General features: G+C 42.0%; 1 protein-coding gene across 1 annotated transcript in view; it reads left to right on the top strand.

The window, feature by feature from the left end:
• Positions 1-23,938, top strand: part of WTIP (WT1 interacting protein) — a 125,840-nt gene that overhangs the window by 56,680 nt on the left and 45,222 nt on the right. Inside the window, exon 2 of the mRNA XM_030581983.1 lies at positions 5,539-5,640. Coding sequence (XP_030437843.1) covers positions 5,539-5,640 — 102 coding nt within the window. The remainder of the gene's footprint in view (positions 1-5,538; positions 5,641-23,938) is intronic.

Below are 23,938 nucleotides of genomic sequence, written 5' to 3'. Positions count from 1 at the left end.
AGGAATTACAATACCTATGGGCAGATATCAAGGGCCATGCTGGAAAGGGGCCATGACCGGGACGCGCTGCAGTGCAGGATTAAAGTGAAGGCGCTGCGGAATGCCTATTGCAAAGCCTGCAAGGGAAACCGCCACTCCAGTGCTGCCCCTACGACCTGCCGTTTTTACAAAGAGCTGGACGCGATACTTGGGGGTGACCCCACCACCACTCTGAAGACCACGATGGACACTTCAGAGCAGGAGGAGGAGGAGGAAGAAATCGAGAGTGAGGGTACTGGGGTTGGGGGAGAAACCCGGGAGTCCCAGGAGGCATGCAGCCAGGAGCTCTTCTCAAGCCAGGAGGAAGGTAGCCAGTCTCAGCAGCCGGTACTTGGTGGAGGACAAACAAAGGAGCGGGTTCCCGGTAAGCGGCTTTTATTTTCATGATGGAAATTTTTCGGGAGAGGAGGAAGGGTTAGGGCAGCATGCGTGCATGCCTAGATGTGGAATAGTGCATTGATATGGTCTATCACGTCGTGGTAATCGGCCTCGGTAATCTCTTCAGAAGTTTCAGTCAGAGCGTGGGCAATGCGCTTGCGCAAGTTTATTGGGAGAGCCACTGTGGTCCTTGTCCCAGTCAGGCTAACACGTCCGCGCCACTGTGCCACGAGGGGTGAGGGCGACCATTGCTGCACACAGACAAGCTGCATAGGGGCCAGGGTGGAATCCGCATTGCTGTAGAAGACCCTACCGCGCTTCCCAGGTGACCCATAGCAGCGAGAGATCTTCCAGGATCAACTCCTGTGGAAAATGTTGGGATAGTGTTCAGTGTAGGTGCCCCTGGCAGCTGTTTGCTTTCCCCAATGCACAGAAACCCCAAGAACAGTAGAGCCCTGAAGCAATCAGTCCCGCTTACTCACCATTTCGGGGTTCCCGTGGGTTATGTGCACTCTTTGGGATGGGAAAATTATGCTATTGTGAAGACTGTTACACTCCTTAACTGTGTGGGAATAACTGTCTGGTATAAACAATGCTGCCTCTGTTAAGTGTTGCATTTTTTGCCTTTCCAGAAGCAACCTTGAAATCTCAGCTGCCTGTGTTATCAACCTCTCAAAGACTACAAAACCTCCGGAAGAAGCTGCGAAAGGAAAGAAGACATGCTGCAAGCAGTTATGCAGCACTCTGTCACAGAGAATCAAAAAGTGCAGGACTGGAGGGAAAGGGAATGCAGGATCCGCCAGAAAAATGCAGCAGACAGGAAGAAAAGCACAAAACAGCTGATAAGTATCCTGGCGTGCCAAGCGGACTCTATCCAGGCGCTCACAGCCATGCAGGCACAGCACTACCGCGCCCGCCCCGCCCCCTCGTCCCAAAGCTCTTTCCCTTGTGCCCCAATGTTAGCTCCAAACCCCCTTCCCCAGCATCCAGGTTCTTACTACCACCACCTGTACATTCACCAACCAGCTGTGAGAACTACGACCCTTACCCTCTGCACTCAACCCCCATCACCATGCAGTATGGGCATCCTGAAGTGCAGCAGTCATTGCACAGCACTCCAGACAGGACATATTCAAACCTGTGACTGTACAGTTCCCCACCACACACCCCTGCCCTTTTAGGTTCCCAAAATGTTGTGTCTGTCAATAAAGTAATTTTCTTTTCAGTAAATGAATTCTTGGCTTTGAAAACAGTCTTTATTATTGCAGAAAGTCAAAGATACCTTAGCCCAGGAAAGAAACAGGCACTGCAAATCAGCTTAGGAAACACAGATTCCTACTAACATTGTAACCACTGCACTTCACTCCCGTGCAAGGCACCAAACATTACTGTTGGTTTTCAGCCTTAAATTCCTCCCTCAAGGCATCCCTAATCCTTGAAGCCCTGTGCTGGGCCTCTCTAGTAGCCCTGCTCTCTGGCTGTGCAAATTCAGCCTCCAGGCTTTGAACCTCGGAGGTCCATGCCTAACTGAATCTTTCAGCCTTCCCTTCACAAATATTATAGAGGATACAGCATGTGGATATAATCACGGGGATGCTGCTTTCCACCAAGTCTAGCTTCTCATACAGAGATCACCAGCACCCCTTTAAACAGCCAAAAGCACACTCCAGAGGCATTTGCCACCGGCTCAGCCTGTAGTTGAACTGGTCCTTGCTCCAGTCAAGGTTCCCTGTAGATGGTTTCATGAACCACTGCATCAACGGGTAAGCCGGGTCTCCAAAGATCACAATGGGCATTTCGACGTCCCTTACTGTGATCTTCCGGTCTGGGAAAAAAGTCCCAGCCTGCAGCTTCCTGAACAGGGCACTGTTCCGAAAGATGCGTGCATCATGCACCTTTCCGGGCCAGCCTGTTTTAATGTCAATGAAACGCCCACGGTGATCCACAAGCACCTGGAGAACCATAGAGAAATACTCCTTCCGATTAATGTACTCAGATGCTAGGTGGGGTGGTGCCAGAATAGGAATATGCATCCCATCTATCGCCCCTCCACAGTTAGGGAAACTCATTTGTGCAAAGCCATCCACAATGTCCTGCACGTTCCCCAGAGTCACAGTTCTTCTTAGCAGGATGCGGTTAATGGCCCTGCAAACTTGCATCAACACAATTCCAACAGTTGATTTTTCCTACTCCAAACTGGTTCCAGACCAATCAGTAGCTGCCTGGAGTTGCCAGCTTCCAGATTGCAATAGCCACCTGCTTCTCCACTGGCAGGGCAGCTCTCAATCTTGTGTCCTTGCGCCGCAGGGTTGGGATGAGCTCACACAGGCCCATGAAAGTGGCTTTTCTCATCCGAAAGTTTTACAGCCACTGCTCGTCATCCCAGACTTCCGTGATGATGTGATCTCACCACTCAGTGCTTGTTTCTCGAGCTTAAAAGCAGCGTTCCACGGTGCTGAGCATTTCCGTGAATGCCACAAGCAATTTCTTGTCACTATCATTGTCGGACTCCTCATCACTTTGGATCTTAAGGAATAGCTCAACTGCCAAACGTGATGTGCTGGCGAGACTCGTCAGCATATTCCTCAGCAGTTCGGGCTCCATTTCCCACAGAAATCGCGCTGCACAGAAACCGTTGAGAGAGTCAAGATGGTGCCAAACGTGGACGGAAAAACCAGGGATTGCTGGGATGTGAAGCGATGTATCACGGGGCGTTGGGACAGGAAGCAGAATGACTCGCACCCTCCGCCCCCTTCCCACAACCCACAGCGCCAGAATGGGAAGAGGTGCTCTGTGGGATAACTGCCCATAATGCACCGCTCCCAACATTGGTCACACTGCAGCGCTTTCCCTACACAGCTGTACGAAGACAGCTTTAACTCCCAGTGCTGCACACCTGCAAGTGTAGCCAAACCCCCTGGAAGAGTTTTTGTATCACAGGTTTAATTCAGGGCATTGATACTTGATGGTGTTAAAAGGATATTGTCAGGTACTTTAGTACCAAAACCAAAAACTCTTTGGAGATATATGGGGAGGCCAGAAAAACTGGTGTGTGCAATGCAGCCTCCATCTCCTTTCTTACTGGAGTCCCAAACCAGATACCAGCAATCTTACAGCAGATGGTGTGTTGTCTGCTTTCTCCATTTTCCTAGTTACTTGTAATTTGTATTTAATATTTCTCTCTACTGTGTGGTTGCTCAGAATAGTCAATGTGCTAAGTCTTTCTAAAACCAAATAAAGACTAACCTGAACCATTGAACTCTTTCCTATTTTACCTTGGTATTCCCTCCCCTTTGTTAAGTTCAGTTTCTTCAAGCTGAGATGTGAGATTTTCTCCTCCCGGTGGTTTGAATTGATATCATCTTTGCAAAGCTTTCTCAATACAAGGAGAGAGAAATCTGGATGATTAGAGCACTGATTCTACAAACAGTTGTGCAGGTCCTTTAAGTGTATGAGGAGTTGCACTGAAGCCAGTAAGATTTAAAGTTACCCATAGGTGTAAATGTTTGCAGGATCAGGACCTTAACCAGCATACAAGTAGCTTAATGACAAAATACGCTTTTGCTTTAGTTATCTTCTATGTTCTCTAAAGCAATTTCAAAATGACATTGACATTATTAATTTACACTGCACAATTAAAGAGGTAATGGGTAAGGAAACATCTTTTATTGGGCCAACTTCTGCTGGTGAGAGAGACAAGCTTTTGAGCTACACAGAGCTCTTCCTCAACTCCGAAAGCTTGTCTCTCTCACCAACAGAAGTTGATCCAATAAAAGATATTACCTCACCCACTTTGTCTCTCTAATATCTTGGGACCAACATGGATACAGCCACATTGCGTGCTGCACAGTTAAATCAGGCCAGCCATGGACCAATGGACATATCAGGAAAACAAAAACTGTATGAAATAAGGAGGTAATTTTGTACCAGTGTTTTTATATATTCCTTATTAAAGATGCAGAGACAAATTAATCTCTGGTGTAAATGGCCACAAATCCGTTAAAATCAAGCATGCCAGAGATTAATTCAATCTAGTTTCAAGAGTTTTAGGGGACACATTTGACCTACCTTAAAATTGTTACGATCTCATCAGGAAAAGTATCTGAACATTGGAAATTTGCCAGTTCTATGTAATCAGCCACCTATCACTCTGTTAGCATGAGAAAACTAACCACACTCTTTGTAGAATCTACCCAAATCACAAATCTTTCTCTGAGGTCTGCAGCAGCAATGACTGACTGGCATTGCCACAGCTATGCTGAGATCTTTAGGGTAAAATCCTGACACCACTGAAGTCAATGGCAGAACTCCCAGCCAGGTTTGCACCCTTAAGTCTGTCTTCAGTGGAGCTGGAGGTGTAATTCCAGCTTTGGTAGACATATGGGTGCTAGTTCTGAACAAGCTAGCTTGCTAAAAATAGAAGTGTAGCTGCTGCAATAGTCACTAAGTAGCCTGAGTAGAATCCCATCTGAAACCCCAGATTACAGGGGGTAGATGCCTTGCCTTTTGTTTTGTAAAATGCCCAGCATGCAGGGGCTAAGTATTACTAAACGACAGAAAGTTAAAAAACATTACATATGACTGACAATGTCATTTTCACTGAGCTCCTTATGGACTTCAGCTCACTATTGATATGGTGATTACTTTATTGGAGAGGAAAAAAAAACACTTTTTTTTCTAGGATACTGACCAAATTGTTTGTTTTTATTGGTAATGCTGAATGTAACATGCTGCGTTAAGATCACTTACCTTGTATAGAAGACCTCTACTGTTTTTCTGTGAAAGTCTGAATTCTTTCCAGCAGGCATTCAGATTTCCTGTCCCTTCTCATTTTTACCTATCTCTGGGGGATTTCTGTGCTGTTTGGCCAGCCTAGCTCTTCATACTTTGTTTCACCAGCTACGCTAGTATTTTCTGCCTTTTATTTTTAATTGGTTTTCATGTAGTCATTTCACTCAAGATGCCTGCCACCAATTTTGGTGTCTAAATTCTATTCAGGATCGTTTATTCATTGTTTTAGGGCTTGATGAGGGTACAATAAGTGTTTACAAATCAATAGCCAGCAGCTGCTTTTTAGAACTGCTGAGGATTCTGATGTTAAGTCTTTCTTCTTCTTCCTAGGTATTTGTATAAAGTGTGGAAAGGGCGTATATGGAGCGAGCCAGGCTTGCCAAGCAATGGGTAACCTCTACCATACCAACTGCTTCACGTGCTGCTCCTGTGGTAAGTCAGATCTACAGTGTCTAGTGGCTTCCTTCCACTGTATGGATTCTTTTAACATCTAACATACAGCGAGCGTAAGGCCCGATCTTTCATTCCTTACTGAGGCAAAATTCCCATTCACGTCACAAGCTTCAAGGCTGGTGATTAATGACACTGAGCATGCTCCATCTCCAAGCATCCAACTGCACTTTCTTAAGCAAGAGGATGTAAATCTAATACTTCATTGACATTAAGTGTTACGTTTTCAAAGGGGCTTCAGCCTGGCCTCTATGGTACTTGGTGTACATAAATCACTTTTTGTGGAGCTTTATGTGCATTATAATTTTTGCACACAAACAATAGAATTGATACAGGCAAAATTCATTTTATGCACTGCAAATGTTTGTGCATTCAAGCATGTACATGCACACATGATAATGCACAAAAATTGCACATGCAACTTTGAATGTGCAGAATGGAAGACCACATGTTGAAAATTCAGCTCTAAAACTGCTACAGCATTTGGTGGTGGTTGTTTTTTAATTCTTTCCTCCAGAACTTTCCACGCTCCTTCCAATAGCTTGTAAGATTTCTCTTTGAATCTGCAGGCATGTCAAAGGAATGGTCTCTACCAATGTTCCCTCTAATTTTTGACAGGCCGCGTGTGGAAAAAATTTCTTCTGTGCAAATTTTTGACAGGTTGTGTGTGCAAAAAATTTCCTATGTGAAAATTGTTGTGCTTCTGTGCAAATTTTTGTGCGCGTGGTGTTTCGCCATGTGTGTGGGGTTTAGGATCTGTGTACGTGCACACACGCGCATAACTTAGAGGGAACAATGGTCTCTACACACTGTATGTGATTTTTAGCCAAAAAAAAGCATGGCTTTGCTACTGAGAAACTCTGCTGTTTTCAATTCATGGTGACACATTGATGTATTTTAACAAGAAGGATATTCTACTTGGTCTGAAGACTTCATGAATGTTAGAAAATAGAGCCAAAACTCTTAGAAGTGAGTGCCTAAAGTTAGGCAATGAGATCCATATTTAGGCACCTCAGTGGCCGGTGTTTAAGAAGTGCTAAGCACACAGAGATTCCCATTGATTTCAATAGGACCTGCCAGTCATCAACTCTAACAATCAGTTCATTTTTACTGAAGTGCCTCAATATGGATTTAAGTTTGTAATTTATGAAAATGTTAGTCTGGCTGTAAAGATTTTGTTGAGATACATATATGCAGACAGAAGGCTGAGCATCAGTGGAAATACAGCACATAAATTGTTTTTAAAAGGGATTAATTAAGGATTAGAAAAGAGTAAAAGATCACTGGCATAGAACCAAACAACTTTCTATTGAAAAGACGATTGTAAAGTTCACTTATGAAAGGAGAGCTGTAGGTTTGGGTTTTTTTTTCTCTCTCAGGCTTTGTACAGATAGATACTCATTTTTAAAACAAATGTTTATGGAATTTAAGGAACCTTATAAACCCACTTTGGAGCATGATCAGGTTCTAAAATAAACTTGCCTAAAATTTAAGGGTAATTTGCTCTTCCGGGTCCATCCAATATACCACTGACTGAGTAACAATTTTGCTGGCTCCCAAAGAGAATGAAGTACTTTGGGCAGCCTGCTAAGCAGAGGATGACAAAATACAATATCAGATAATATCTATCCACTCATCACCAAAATTAAATTTAACCTAATTACGTAGAGCATATTACAGCTCTCTCCACATGGCACAACACAAATGATAAAAAAGAAGTCAGGACATACGTTGACTGTCATAAAGATTTCTATGTAAGTCATTCGATTTTTCAACAGAATGTTTAGAGGCAGGGGAAAGTATTTTATTAACAAAATATAATTCTCGGTTAGTTGTTAAAATGCAGCAGTAAACTTTCAGATTGCCCTCCCAGTGTTTGTGTGGCCGATGTTCATCTAGCTGAATGCAGCGTAGAACTTGATCTCAGAGAACTGCAAGCAGTGCTAGTGGAATTCCATGATTCACAGTATGGCTTATGAGTCACTGCATATACACTAGGTAACAATGCACCATGTTGTTCTGTGAGCCTATCGTTACGGTATTCTTATGCTAGAATGCCCAAGCCCTGATCAGAAAGAAAGAATTCTTTAATGTATTTTTGTCTACCAGCTTGATTTCTGCAAGATTCACATTAAAACAAAGTTTGTTATGGATCCTTTGTTCTTTCTAACATAGTACATTTGAATGGTAGCTGTGCTATTGATATTGCAACACAGATCTAATTGCAGGTGAAACATGTTTAATAAAGCATACATTCAGTTACTTACAGAGAGATGAGCCAAAAATGGAACCATTTCTCTGGACCCCACTTCCATGAGCTTTGGAAGGTTTCTAAATAGGATCAAACCCAACCCAACTTCACAGGATTTTTACCTATACCAAACCACTCCTCAGCTTCATTCTTTATTTAGGATAATGTGATTTTAGGAATTACTTTAAAAAACAACCACCCAGCTCCCCTCAAACATTATGCAAACCAGTACTGGAAGGAGGGCTAGTGGATCCAGACCTAAGGAACAAGGAACGGATGCCATACCTACAGAACGGGGGGCTGTCTTCTGGAAAGCAGTGACTCTGAAAAGGGTTTAGGTGGGCTTAGTGGACAAACAGCTGAATGTGAGCTCCCCATGCGATACTGTAGCAAAAAGGGCTAACATGATCCTTTGATGTATAAGCAGGGAAGTAGTGAGCAGGAGTGAGGAGGTGATTCTTCCTCTCTGTATGGCATTGGTGAACCCAGTACTGGAATAGTGTGTCCAATTCTGCCATCCATGTTTTTAAAAGAATGTTGGATAGAGAAAAGAGTCACAAAAATTATTTAAGAGCTGGAGAAAATACCTTACAGTGAGAGAGCTCAGTGTGGTTAGCTTAGCACAAAGAAGATTGAGTGGTGACTTCATATCCGTGTATAAGTACCTTCAGAGGGAGAAAATACCGGGTACTAAATGTTGCTTTAATCTAACAGAGAAAGGCATAACAAGAACAAATGGCTGGAAACTGCAGAATTCAAATTAGAAATTAGGCATACATTTTTAATAGTAAGGGTGATTAACCATTGTAGCAGTGATAAATCTGGAGTCACATGGGCAAGTTCCTGTATACTTTGCTGAGTTACAAGGCCTATCTGCCTTCTCTCAGTGGGTCAGTTGTATAGCTGATGGTCCTTAATGGGCCCTCAGGCAGGCTAGGCAGAGCTAATACCAACTTGTCTGGAGTGTCACCCAGAAGTGCGGCGTAAGTTTGAAATACAGACAGTATAGAGCCAATATTCATAACTTTAACTACAAAATGACACATGCATGCAGACAGCATTATCATAACCAGCAACCTATAACACCTCATTTGACCCCCTTTATACAAGATTTGGTGCCACTATAGGTCTTTGGTTGCAACCATGTTCTATATGGTCCCAGATTATGTCAATAACATCAAAGGCTAGCACAGAATTATTAGGTTTTAGGGCCAGATTTTAGTGAGTTTAGCACCCAGTGTGTATTGATTTTCTTTTTAAAATATGGCCCCATTAGGCTAGGGTGCTCTAGAAATATAGAAAAATATAGGATAGATGCAAATATTAGTAAATGGACAAAGATGAAATTACTACTCGTGATTAGGACTCCATGTCTGTCACGGAGGTCATGTAAGTCACAGATTCCGTGACTTCTGCAGGGACCGGTGTGGTTGCCCCAGAGCCACCCAAGCAGCATCCCCAGCAAGCAGGCTGGAGCAGCTGCGGTCCTGGGCAGTGGTCCCTGGTGAGTGGGCCAGAGCAACTCGGCCCCCGGCAGCTGGAACCACTGGCCCAAAGTGCCCCCCCAGCAGCCCCCGGCCCCATGTGCCCTCAAGCAGCAGCCCCCCCCCCCCCCAGGACTCACACTCCCATTTAAACATAGATATTTTTAGTATAAGCCATGCACAGTTCACAGGCTATGAATTTTTGTTTATTGCCTGTGACCTGTCCATGATTTTTACTAAAAATACCCGTGCCTAAATTATAGCCTTACTCATGATGCCCTTGGACTTCCTGTTTAAAAAAAACACCGAAAATTGTGATTCTTTGATACACCACAGTGTTAGCCCTGGAGGAGGCCCCTGATAATGTCTTGATTCAGAAGGCCTGGGACATCCTCATAATAAAAAAAGCTTACAAACCTGAGCATAGAGAGGATGATAAAGCAAAAATGCCAGAGACCTGGGAAGTAGAGATCTTTTAATGTAAAATGATGACCTGTTTCTGCCTCTCATTAGTAATACTTGGAATCAGTGGACTTAATGAATGTTAAACCCTAGCTCTGTGGCAGTTGAGGACTTCCAGTGTCTCAGTGTCAGGCTCCTTTGGATGGTTTTTACCTTTGTGCAGCATTGCTCCATTTTTGAATGGTGCAGACTGTCAGCTTCTTTTATAACAGGACCTGCCTCTGAGAGATGCTCAGGTTTCTATACATCAGGTAATGTGAAAACCAAAGCTCTCTGGTTTCCATGGGTATGACGGCACAATGTAACCCTTCCTATGGAATCACTCCGAGAAAACAATTTCAGCTTGTCAAGATTTTTTTTGTAAAATGCTGGGCCAAAAATCTTCTCTCATCTGTTATGGTGCTGAAACCTTATTTTGGCCTTAATTCAGTAGAACACTTAAACACATGAGTAACCTAAAGCATTTATGCATATGCTTAAGTGCGTTGCTGAATCAAGTAGGCTTGGAAGGATTAGGCTTTTTTTTATTGTTAAATGTTGGGAAACTTTGGTTTCACAGTGCCCACACAAACCGTCCTCCCACCCACCCCCCATCCCCCATCGATAGAAAAACTGAACATTTAAATGGAGAGAAATCTAAAAAACTGCTTAAAATAAACATTGATATGTCAACATTTTTTTTTTTTAAATCAGCATCTGCCAACCCTATCCTCAAGCTGCAGAGATGAGAATTTACCCTGCAGCGTACACTGCTCTCGCTCTCTCTTTAAAATTAAGCATTCATATGGCCAGGAACATTTGCAGGGCACACGAGATCAGTTTCTCCCTGAAATGCTCAGCATCTAATCCCAGTTGATGGTATTTCAGAACATGGGAGCCCTCTTGAAAGTGTAGTGTCCTTGCACTGGTGTACTCTTAAGTGTGGGTGATGGGATACAGATATTTATGGATTGTCTTTGCTAGTGATACACGTTACAGAAAGTAACAATGCCTTTAGTTACTGTTATGGGTCACCAGGCTTCAGCAGGCAAGGCACTCAAACCCTAATGTCAGCAGTACCGCGCTGAAATGTTAAGCTATTTTAGTGATGTTTTAGTCCAATATTAATGGAAATGCTCCTGTTGTAAGAGTTATAGGAAAAGAATCTTTATAGCAAAGGATATCAATTTTATATTTATATTAGTTTCAGATAATAATGGTAATTTTGCAGAAAAATGAGCTCCAAAGAACTAAGTTTAAATTCCGTAAATTTCACCACTGACACTTTCTCCTCATTCACATAGAGGCAAATGTTTGAACGTTTCATTTAGCTTTAATCTGTCCTTCAGTGGGTGATTTTAAAAGACCCAGGAAATCATAACAAGATCAGTCAGAAGCTTACAGCCAACGGTATAATCCCAAAGGTGTGCAGTGTTTCTTTCCTAGCTGTTGTTGATCAGACTGGAGCACTCACTTGGGTTTTTATACAGCAGTTTAATATAAAAGTGACAACTTGGAAGATCTCACAATTCCAGCTGATGACTGACGGTGCTGGCTATTTCCAGCCTGTTGAAAGCTCATTGCTGGAACCATGTATAAACACACAAGGTTATATTGTGAGATTATAGGGGAGCGTGGCAGCACACAGCCTTGGCAGCAGCTCCAAGAGGCATGGTATGGGTCTGCACGCAACAGTGGTCACTGCCACCCTCATAGCGTAGTCTCCATTCCTGAAGTAGTGTGTGTCCTCCAGCCAGTATAAAAATTGAGTGAGGTTTTGACTTTAGATTGCAAACTCTTTGGGATAGGGATCATGTCCACATGTATATTTATATAGGGTCTAATATAATGGGGCTGAGTCCTGACCTGAGACCCTTTGGGTGCTCCTGTAATATAAATGGGTAGTAAAATAATTACAGCCATCCACCTGCTTATCATGCCTGCTTAGGGGAGTCTATCAAAGGCTAGAGTGATTGAAAAAGTTCTTTTGCATATTAGGTAACTGGGAATGAACCTTGGTTTACTTTTTGCCAGTAGTAATATCCATAATATCTTTACCTTCATGGCATGTTTCTGTGAGCTCGGATGATCTTTAAAATTCTTGAACTCCCAGCAGCATTTCACGTTCTTCTTTTCTCACAACACATTTGTAAGTACAGCATGAATCGCACAGCACCTAAATTGCATCTTGCCAGTATGTGCTGTTTAAAGCCTTGAATTCAGTTCCCTACCAATGTTTGTGATGTTTATGTTGAATAAAATATAATTCAATGTTAGACCTGTTTAGGGTATGAGCTGTTTACTGTGTGTCCACCTATAATGACTAGGTCAGTAATCAGAGTTTATGGTGTAAAAATATCTAAGCATTGGCTTTTAACTGCTTAGCAGCCAAAGGTTGACTTGGGTAATTCAGGTGTAGCTGTGAGTAACATGTTTACTACAAGCTGGACTGTTCTAGGCATCTAGGATCACACTGAGGTCATGAAAAGAAGACAAGCCAATTAATACCACTCCTAGGGATAAACTTTTGAGGTGTTGGAAGGGTTTCTAGCTCCATTGCTCCCTTTAGAGTGAAAGGCTATTCGCTGTGTATATATTTCATTCCCATAGTTTCAAACCAGAGCAGATCAGACCTTTGAGCTAACCAGTCCGAGATCCTGCTTGTGGCAGCAGCTGATACCTGATGCTTAGAGAAAGGCAAGCGCCAATGATTCAGTGCTGCATATGTGGGAACATTCCTTCCTGACCTCCATGGCCTGAAGTATGAAATCTGGAGGCATAACTTGCATAACTACAAATGTTATTCATCTAATACTCAGACTCCGCATTCAGGTTTTATCCATGGCCATCTAGATGCATTGAGGCTTCCTAGCCATATGCTGAAATCCCAGTGTGTCTTGACACATCCTGGAAATGTGATAGGTGTAAGGCAGATGATTTGATGTGGGACTCAATGGGGAGCTAAATATTTTGGAAGGGAGTGAGTTCAGCTAAGAAGAATCACTGTAACCTCTTAGTGATAGAATAGGTCCAGTTCAATACGCAACTCAACACTTGTCTTGTCTGCACTTGGAGGGGATCGGACAAGTAGTTGGCAGAGTTCAGAAAAATATAATACATTTTAGACCTGCTCTTGATTGCACCTTGGTGGGTAGCCTGGAAAAAGGAAATGAAGGTGAGAATTGGCTTTGGCTGTGTTAGACGCTCAATCAGCCAGTCACTCAGGTTTGTCTTTCTGAGGCTTTGTAAATCTTTATAGAACAGAACACACAGATACTATAGTAATGCTAACAGCTGAGTGCAGGTAATTTACGTTAGCTTATTTTATGTTTCAAACATGAATTAGTATCAGCAAAGGAACAGAAGCCTCTCTCCAGTAATAAAAAGCCCAGTTGAGCACCTCCTATATGGTGCTGGGTACCTTAATCTCCCATTGACTTCAAAATGTTTCCTTGATCTATGACCCATTGCTAATCTGATATTATTTCTGGCTTTAGGAAAAGTGAGAATATTGCAACTATAGGTAGATTTGAGAGGGCAGAAATGTTAAGTGTTTCAGATGATCAGCACTGGCACAGATTCTTGTAAAATCTCCTGCACTCCAGCACAGTTTGCAGTCTTGCTTTCTAAGACTTTGTACCTACCTCTGTTTTCTTAGCTGTGCTATGACCCAGCAAACAGCTTATGCACATGCTTGATTTTAAGTGACCTGCCTTTTTGGTCATGCCCCTTCCACCTCCCAGGGACAAGCATCACTAGCCAGTATGTTTTTAAAGGTGTTCATACATGTTTAAAAACATGTGAGTTAACATTAATTAGCATGTTTTTACACATGACCAAATTTCCTAGTATAGGCAAGGCCCTTGTCTTCAGTGGAGTACCTCAGGTGCTTAAAGTTAAGCATGTGGTTAAGCTCTTCTTTGCTGGATAGACACCTTAATGCATGGCATTTCTTATCTCCAGTGGCTATATTAACAACCAGTGTTAACAGAAATGAAGAGAGTCCCAGTAAGAGGTTGTCTCTAGGTAGCCAGACTACTGGAAAGTGGAAAAGCAAAGCACCTCCAGTCCCTTTTTATTATTAGTAGAAGGCGAGTGATGACTAGTTGGCGGGTGGTACACCCTCTGTCTCCTTGTTTCTGTGAAAGATATTAATTGTGCTCTGCTATTAATTATTCCAGCATTAAATGCCTAGGTTTTGATGGTTATTTTAATTGGGGGGGGGGTTTGCTTAGCAGCTAATGATGGAAACTTTTTTCTTGTTACATTGACATACACATATTTGTATTTCTCTCACAGTATTTTTTGTATTCCTAATGTGGAACTGATTGCCTCAAGGACATATAGTAAAAACAAACATGCTATAATTAGCCTCTGCTTTTTATTTGTAAGAATTGTGGTAAATGCCATGGAGAATGTAATCATTTTCCTTGCAGAATTTGTATTTGGAATCCCACCTCTTGTTAACTGGGGCAGGAAACTCTGCTGAAACCCTTTTGTCGTATAAGCATCAGATCTGCCTAGTAGCTGCTGGTGTATGTGCTGCCTTTGCTTCTCTGAGTTTGAATCCCACTTCTCTCATGACTCATTTTTTTTTCCCTTTTCTTTCTTTTCTAAATATTTTTCTTGGAACTAAGTAGGAATACATACCTCAGTTTCTCCAAGGAAAAACATTTCCCTATGCCGCAGTCAGAGAGACAGTCCACTTCTCAAAGTGGAAGAGGTGCAGATAAGCCAGAGGAGAATGGAAGCAAGTAAGTTGGCATTAGCAATACAATCAGGATAAGTCTGGAAGAGAGAAACACTAACAGAGGGGAAGGATCGACCTCAGGAAATTGTTTTTTTTACTTCATGTAATTTTTATTCTAAATCTGTACTATTTTCTGTCCCTATGTGTTCCAAAAAATGTCTTAGGCAAGAGTTTCCAAATGTCCTTGAGCCCCTCCTCCTTTGAGGAATAAGCATGAGCCTGGGTGTAAAATAGCCACGCTCCAGAAGGTCATGGCTTTCTGAAGCCACTCCTAATTAAGACATCCTGACTCCCTCACCAGTGAATCATCCCTGTCCCCCTACATACCAGTTCATCAATTCTGTCTGCTCAGATAAAATCAGTTCGATCTCCGCAGTAAATCAGTGCTTCCTCCTGACACTAATTAATCATTTCTGTCCTCATCTCCACCCTGGTAAGCTCCGTTCTTACACACATTCCAGTTCATACATTTGGGGTTTTTCCTTAAATGCATGAATTTTGGGCACCCCAGCCCGTTCCCCACCACATTGCATGAATTCTGGGCTCACCTCTGTCCCGCCATCTGGATGTATGAACATCTTCCCTATATATTTTCTGCTCTGCAGTGTTCCAAAGATTTGTTCACGGCCCACTTCTTTTCTTTATATACCTTCCACCTTAGATATACAACTTCCATGAAGAGGACACCAACTTGGTCTCCTTTGATTTGCTCTCTGATCCCTCTCCTCTGCCTATTTTGTCTCTGGCTGGTACTTACTCTACTACAGAATAGTTCAAAGAGTTTGGTCCTGTTTCTGTTTAGAAATTCTTCTTTGTTCCTCATTGCAAATGTACACTAGAACGTACCTGAACTTGGACCTTAATTTAGCTGCCTCATCAGTAATTCTGCTTACCCCATTGCCTGTGCAGAATTGCTAGAATTTGTCCTCACTTTGACCCTGTCATTGTTTGAATTCTTACTATGCCCTAATTATTTCCCTTTTATGACTACTGTAATTGCCAGTTTTGTGTCTTTTCTGAATCCCTACTCTCTAACTTTAAGGGTTCCAGAATACTGCAGCATGACTTAGCCTTGCCCAAGGAAGCACAACCATGTCACCATCCAACTTTGGTACCTGAAGGATCTTCTACCCATTAACTAGGCTGCCTCCTTGTTTTCCAAACTTGTTCAACTCAACCCTTTGCTGATCTTTTCCCACTTACTCTGGCTCCTGGTTTCTGTTTACTTTCTGTCCCCAGCCTCGACTTCCCCTCTGTCCCTTCCCACAACCATTCATGGCTGGAGTTGCTCTTTTGCTTATGCTGCCCCCGTCTACAGTAACTCGACTTCTCTACCCCACCCTCCTCTGGAGCCCTATGTCACTTGCATCTCAGTCCCACTTCACTCAGGACTGATACTCGCTGTAAGGTATTTCGTGCAGCTCTGCCCGTAGAGTACTATAAAGTTAAACTCTGTTGTACAATCTGTTCTCCTTTTCCAGATATGCCCCCTAAGAGAGAGAGTTTTATATTGCCCTGCCCATCTCATCAGTGCCTCTTGCAACTGCTTGGGTTACTACCTATCCTGTCCCCCTCATACCTGTCTAATACTGTCTTCATGCTGCTTTTCCTTTACAAAGTTTACTGCAAGGGGGAGGTGCCTTGCTGGTCCTGAAAACTTGCTCAGACTCTCCACTAGAAAGTAGGACTGTTTTTACTGTGTAAGTTTATAAATGTAAAGAACTTTACAATCAAAGGTCACTCCATTTCCCTGACCCATTTACTCCAGGTAACATTCCCCACGAAAGTATTTCTTTGTTTTTCACTTGCTTTAAGAATTTTCTTTCGAGGAGACTATCACCTGATATAAGGGGAAAAGGTGGTGGAAAAACTGAGTGATCTTTAGTTTGCAAAGTTCCTTACATTTATAAAATGAAATCGTGAAAGCAGGCCTGTTGTTAGTTGTCCCTGAACATATCATGAAAATGAAGGCCATCCAGCTTTTTGTCATACAGGCCTATTTTCTTTCTGGTGGAGGGTATTAGCAAATTCTCAGGAAGTTCTTAACCCCAGAATTGGTGGGCTTCTGATTTAAGAAGGGTTAAAGCACAGGATTGTGGGTTTTATTCCTAGCTCTGCTACAGACTTCCTGTGTAATCTTGAACAAATCACTTAAACTCTGTGCCTCAGTTTTGCCCATATGGAAATAATAATTCTTACCTACCACATATGGTTGATGTTAGGCTAATTGGAGATTCTGAGATGGAAGAACTAAAGAAGTGCAAAGCCTTGTAAATCATTATCAGTAATAATAATTATTGTATTCTAGATGTATGTATTTTATCTGGAGGGAGTATTCATAGTCTCTGTCAGCCAGACCCTACAGCTGCTGCAGTATGCCACTGAAAATAATTGCTTGCTCAAATAAGGAACATTTACCGTTTATAAAAGACTATCTTCAAGATTATATGTCATTAAGCAAGAAGAGTAACGTAAGGTTTTCAAAAGACTATTTTCCCAGCACCATTCCCCAGAGATCCTAGAGCCTGAGCCACATGAATAACTTTCTCTTCTTGTGTCCATGCTGAAGGTTGTGTTTTTTTAATTTATTTTAAGTATCCACAGAATGCTGTCTCCAATGTCCATAGGACTCTCTAAATCGGATGTGAGACACAAACGCACCCGAGCAGCTTATCAGAGAAACAGGGTTGGCGTGAGGCCTACATAAATAGCTATAAATTCTGTCTCATTTAAATGAAAGGACCCTGGAGGATTGGCCAATTATAACTACAGTGGGCTGTCCTTGAGCACCAATGAAAGTGCTTCAGTTGACCCCTGATACTTAACATGCGAATGTTTTGTTTACTTCTAAACTTAGTGTTATAAAATTACCAGGATACAGCTTGGTTTGGGGAAAACTGACGTCTGTGTAGGTTAGTCTCCAGAGATATTTACCAATGATCAGAACTGTTTCCCATCATTCACTTCTTAGAGAGTTTAGCAAGGCTGTTGCTCAGGTAAGAAAGAAATTGTCTGCCTCCTTCCTCCCACACACTCTCCCAGAAATCAATGGCACAGGAAGAAAGTTGGTAAATTTGATTTTAGCCCCACGTCCCCGTCCCCCCCCAAAAAGAAAAAAACCCAAACCTTTTTTTCCTACAAGTAACTATCTCATTTCCTGAAAATCCTGCCTCTGACCAGAGCTTCCGCTAAGGCCTTTTAGTTACCTTTACTTAGAGTCAAATACTGGTTCAATTGCAATCAGTGGCAAAACTCTACTTGACTTTACTGGGAACAGGATTGGGCTCTTGGCTTCTCACATGCTCAATAGAGGTCTGATCCAGCTCCCATTGACTTCAGTGAAGCATGAACAGGCTCTGAAAGAGCACAGTCAGAACTGAAGTTATATGGTCAGGCTCTCTCCAGAGAGACCTATTCCACTCAGCTGTATGGAGGACGACGAGTTCTGAAGTAAAACTGTTTTATTTTGACCTTGAACGCTATGCTAATACTGGTAAGAAAATTCCTGTCGGGTGCTACTGAGTTAAGTAACTCCCCTGGTCTTCCTAGGGTGAACCTTGTACATAGATGCATTGGAAAGGTTGCATCATGTTGGCTGATGCAGATTGGAATTTTAAATCTTCATGCCCCAAGCACAATCCCACTGTGCTCAATTAAGTACATTAGATAAAATTTAAAAACAAACCTCCAGAAAACCTCCCCATCTCATCCCAGCTTTTATTAGAGACTCCTCCATGGCCAATGTCCAGACCTCATTCAGTACCACTCAGTCTATACATTATTGAGTCCATTTGGCAGTCAGCAAAACCCCCAGGTCTTATTTAACTAAGCCAATGTGCTTTGGCAGCTGACACAGATAATGTGATCTGCACTGGAATATCTGTGCACGTCTAAAAATTAGTGTTCTTTTGTGTGTGATGAAAGCATTCTAACCCACTGGAGCTGATCTCTAATACATGAACTTTATAGGCTGTATCCTAAAGCTGTCATCTTGATGTTGGGATGTCCTCGCTCACAAGATTATTTAAAATTTAAATAAATTAGAAGAAAGAGAATGATTTTTTTAAAGGTGAGGGGGAGGATGTTAGAATATAAAATGCAGTAATTCTGGGCTAATCCTGCATTCCTGGCATACCCCAAACTCCAACTGATCTCAAGAACTTTGAATGCAGAAACTGCTCCTTAGTGTGCAGCATTTGCAAATCAGAAATTCAGCAACTGATTGACACACAGGTCTGCTTTCTTTGTGCACAAACATTTCATACACTTTATACACAAAGTAGAGGCTGCCATCCTGCGGGCGTAACTCAGATGTAAATTGTCACCAGCTTCCTTGGGAGTCACGGTTATTTAATTTCAAACTTTCAGCCACTAACCTACTGATGCATTAATAATCAAATGATTCTGTTACTAACTAAAACAGTGAAACGTGACTGTGCTGACACCACATCCTGGTTTCACAAAGAGCAGAATGAGGTGTGGTATCTTTAATGCTGTAGGGCTCAATCCTGCAAGGGGCTGAGCACCTCCCGAGCAATGCTGAGAGCCCTCAGCATCATGGGTCAGTGATGGCAGTAGGTCAAAGACAGTAACTGCTACTACTGCTGCTCTAACTAAAAGTCTTCCAATTACTTTTTAAAAAGAAAAGCCCTGAAGTTCTTAGATACAGGCCCTGCTCCAAAGGCGAAGGGAATCTTGCCACTGGCTTCAGTGGGGTTTGGACAGCCTCATGCTGATAACGGCATCGTTTTACAACGGCCTTAAAGAGGCTTCTTTTCATCGGAGGAAAACTGTGCTATGATTGAAGTGACGTCTCACAGGAAGTTGTAACTTTCTGAACTCAGGGAAAGGCAGAAGTGTCAAGAATACAAGGCACCAGGAGGCTTTAAAGATGTACAGTGAGAATATCATGGAGCTGTGCTGCTATGCAGCAGCTGAGGATCTGGCCCAATATGTTTTATGTCCCTATTAAGTTAAATAGGTATATCTCCAATTAATTATTATTATCTCCTAGAACTGGAAGGGACCTTGAAAGGTCATTGAGTCCAGCCCCCTGCCTTCACTAGCAGGACCAAGTACTGATTTTTGCCCCAGATCCCTAAGTGGCCCCCTCAAGGATTGAACTCACAAACCTGATTTTAGCAGGCCAGTGCTCAAAGTTCTACTTTTATGTGACAAGCCTCTTCCAACCTGGTTACTCCGAAAATTATTTCCTCTCCTGCTACTCTGACCATGTCACCTCCCACCTCCTCCTTCATTCCTCCATGGTTTCTCTCAGTTTTTGCACATCAAATTCATACTCCTCTCCTTTAAGGCGCTACATAGTCTCCTCCGCACCTACATCTCAGGTGTTGTTTCTTCCTCCTCACCCACTCACACTGTACATGCTTCACTATCCTCTCAGGTTACTGCTCCTTTTGTTTGTTTCATGTACTTCGCTTTGTACCTTAAATCCTGTGCTTGGAACAGTCTCCCACTTCCTTCCTTGTTTTCCTCACCAGTAAATTTTCATCACTCTCCCTTCCCTGGGCTATAGTGCCAGGGTTCGTCTCCTGTTTTACTTATTCATCTTAAATTGTAAAGTCTTAAGGGCACAGACTTTCTTTATCAGGCATCATGGAAACTTAGGGCACAATACATTATTGTGAATGATAATACATGAGTGTGATAGCACTAGCAGGATTATGAGTTCAAGTGGGTAATAAACCGTGAGAGCAGGTGAAAGGAACAAAGAACCTGTTTTCAGATGTCTCCAGGAGGAAGAAATAAAATCACCAGCTAGTCTGTTAGCTTCTAAAGTCTTCACTAACTCAAGTGTTGTGTGACTCAAACTTGTCCTGCACATATGTAGAATAAAGCCAACAGCAAAAGGTCCGCTAGACATTTTAATTCTGCATATACGGCGGAGAACAAAAAGCATCTAAAGTGAGCACTCCGGCAAAAATAGGAATGGATTTGTAGTTGGTTATTGTTAATAATTGATAGCTATGTCTAAATTATAATCGATTAATTTTAATGCAGAAGTGTGTCCTCATTTTTAGTACCAGATTGGATATGGTAATGTGACTATGACCATTTAATTCAATGTACTGACTAGGTATTCTGTACTGTAGGTATTCTGTACTGTAGCTGAGTTCCCTGAGAAATTCCTGCCTGGAAATAGCCCAAATAATTTCTTTGAGAAAGTCAGTGGGTTATTGACCTTAAGATCTGCAGTAATGTAAAATCAAACCTATGGAAACAATTTGCTGGATCAGTATTACCGGCGCAGCAGTCTTCTGAGAAGAAAAAAGGAAAGTAGCTTAAAGAATACATAGCCAAAAGGGACTCAGTTTGCTGTTTCAGTGAGTTATGTAATGAAGGGGAATTTGCACACTTTTTGGAGAGGGGGATCATCCAGTTAAACTCCCAAGAAGGTGTGTGGATTAGAGCCAGATATCATATTTTCTAAGCCTTGCTTTCAAAAGAGTCAAAAACATATTTTTTATTACCCCTGGGTTAATACTAGTAGCAAATCATCTGCTGGCTTTACAAATGTTCTTCTTTCAGGCAGTGTGGCTCAAAAGGGACTTGAACTTGGTGGGAAAAGCATCAGCAATCTTACTTTACTTATATTTATTTGGGGGTTTTTTTGAGGGGAGGAGCTATTAAAATACAGCAATAGCATATTCACATCAGCAGCTTATAATATTAAAACACGATAGCATATTTTTAAGAGCAGTTTGGTGTATAAAGAACTCTTACTGACATCTTCCACTGGACTAACCTTAGATGTTTGGTGATTGTATATGTACTACCTGCTGTATAAAGGCAGAAGATACTTCAGTATTAGTAGAATTTACAAAGTTGATTCCATACATTTTTTTGATGATTGACCCCATGATTTTATAACAACCATTAAGTCTGCTGTTTGTGGGCTATTGTAGTTTTGTAAATATACCTCTATCCCAATATAACGCTGTCCTCGGGAGCCAAAATATCTTACCACGTTATAGGTGAAACCGTGTTATATCAAACTTGCTTTGATCCACCAGAGTGCGCAGCCCCGCCCGCCCGGAGCGCTGCTTTACCGCATTATATTGGGTCGCATTATATCAGGGTAGAGGTGTATCTGCATTTTGGTTTGGGCTAGTGAATAGGATAAGAGAATATGGAAAACTGGAAAAATCAAAAGAGGGAGTGGCCAAGCTAGATAGAGAGGCTGAAAGACATCCAGAGGTTTTCATTGTCTTAGTCACCCATGACTGGTTATAGCTAGTGGTGGGCTGATGGCTCATGCTGGGTAGGGAAGAGAGGAAGGAAGTGGATTTAGTGGAAAATTGATTGCATCTACTTGGATTCTTTCCAGCTGAATCCTGAGTTAAGTACATTCATCCTGAACTAATCGTTAGGGAGAGTTGGCTGAAACCTCACATACTTCTTAAAGAAAAGAATAGTATTAAAGAAACAATATCCTTATTGTACTTGAGTGCCAAAAGAAGTGAGCATACTATCAGAGTCTTACCTATGCAGCTCTTTATTCTATGTCTAGTTTTAACATAACCTCAGAATATCGTCCAGAAAGGTGAAGACTGGATCTTTTTTTTTTCACAGAAACTTGAGCATGGTCCATTTTAGAGGACAGTTTTCTGATTTAAAAAAAACTTCAACTCTCTTTTTGTTGCTCATAAAATATGTTTGTTTAATATAGTTGTCAGTCATTTTTGACCCAGCAAAACACACAAAAAAGATGATCAGATAGATATCAAAGATCATAGGCCAGATTCTGCTCTCATTTACATTAGTATAAATCTGGAATAACATCACTGGCTTCAAGAGAGTTACTCCAGCTTTACACCAGTGTAAATAAAAGAAGAGTTTGTTCTGTTGTTGCTGAGCTGGCAGACTGCGGTCTGTTTCCTAAAATGTAGTAATAAATAATTGACTTAGTAGTAAATATTCTGTAACTAAGAATATGTGTTTCTGAAAGCTTGTACATTATTTTACTGTTCCGCTGTTTGTCGTGATACTATTTCAAAAGTTTATCAGGGTGTTGAAGCTTTCCGAAGCTTCCTTAACCATTTTGGTTTCAGATGGGTCTGAATGAGAATGCTCTTCGTTAACAAACCACTCTATCAATATTCTCAAAGGCTCTTTTGTGCTCAGCTATTGCTGTGGTGTCCCCTCTTCCTCTGCTTCACTATCCCATGTCACCATGGTATAAGATGGGTCCTGACAGAGGAAGGGAGTGGAAAGGTGGCTGGGAGGCTGGTGGGGGAAGTTACAGTCTGAATCTGACTGATTGCAAGATAAAGAATTTTTGAAGGACTGAGTAGGTAAGAAGCAAAGAAAATTGCTTTGCCTTTACTATGAGAATCAAAGCAATTGGCTTGAGTGACAAAGTGCCTGGTGAATCTGGGAAGCCTCTATTCAAATTCAGGGTTGAGTATTTCACACTATTAAGAACTTTCTATCTGCTTTGTTAAGACCTCTTAAACTGGGGCTACGTCTACACTACAGCATAAAATCGAAATTACTAAAACCGGTTTTATAAAACCGATATTATAAAATCGATTTTATGCGTCCACACTAGGGCACATTAATTCGGTGGTGTGCATCCATGGTCCTAGGCTACCATCGATTTCCGGAGCGGTGCACTCTGGGTAGCTACATTAAAGGAATGAGACCAATAACTTCGATTTCCGTCCACACTAACCCTAAATCGATATAGTAATATCGATTTTAGGATTACTCCTCTCGTTGGGGAGGAGTACAGAAATCGATTTTAAGAGCCCTTAAAATCGATTTAAAGTGCCTTGTAGTGTGGACGGCTACAGCGTTAAATCGATTTAACGCTGTTTAAATCGATTTAACTGTGTAGTGTGGACCAGGCCTGGGACAGGATCGCCACCCTCCATGCTGGCAGAACTTTGCCTATGGGAATGGACAAATGCAGATCTTCAAACAGTGTCACACACTGAAGTGTGTGAGGTGCTTGAGTTTAGCTCACAGCTGCAGTCCCAAGTCAGTGGCTGGCAAAGTGCAGCAAGGCGTCATTAGGTCTGTTGTTGCTGGAGATTGTCAATACCTCCTTTCAGGATGGGAAAGGGTTTACATCAGTTAATGAAATAATGGCTGGGGTATTGCTTGAGAATCTCAGCTGTCATTGTCTTGTTGCTGATGTTCCATTTTATGGAAATGAGAATTGAGAGAATTGAGTATTGAGACAGTGACAGAACTTCTGGCCACACCTGGGATCTTCAGATGTGGTTGACCTCTTCCTATTTGGTTTTACACATATATACGACACAAAGACTGTACTGGGTGTGTTGGCTGCTGATCTCTTTTTGGATATGACTCAAATAAAGTGTTCAT

The sequence above is a fragment of the Gopherus evgoodei genome, chromosome 12, assembly GCF_007399415.2.
Source record: "Gopherus evgoodei ecotype Sinaloan lineage chromosome 12, rGopEvg1_v1.p, whole genome shotgun sequence".
In the NCBI taxonomy this organism is placed as follows: Eukaryota; Metazoa; Chordata; order Testudines; family Testudinidae; genus Gopherus; species Gopherus evgoodei.
The sequence above is the reverse complement of the archived record's forward strand: the minus strand, read 5'-3'. Positions and strand labels throughout refer to the sequence as shown.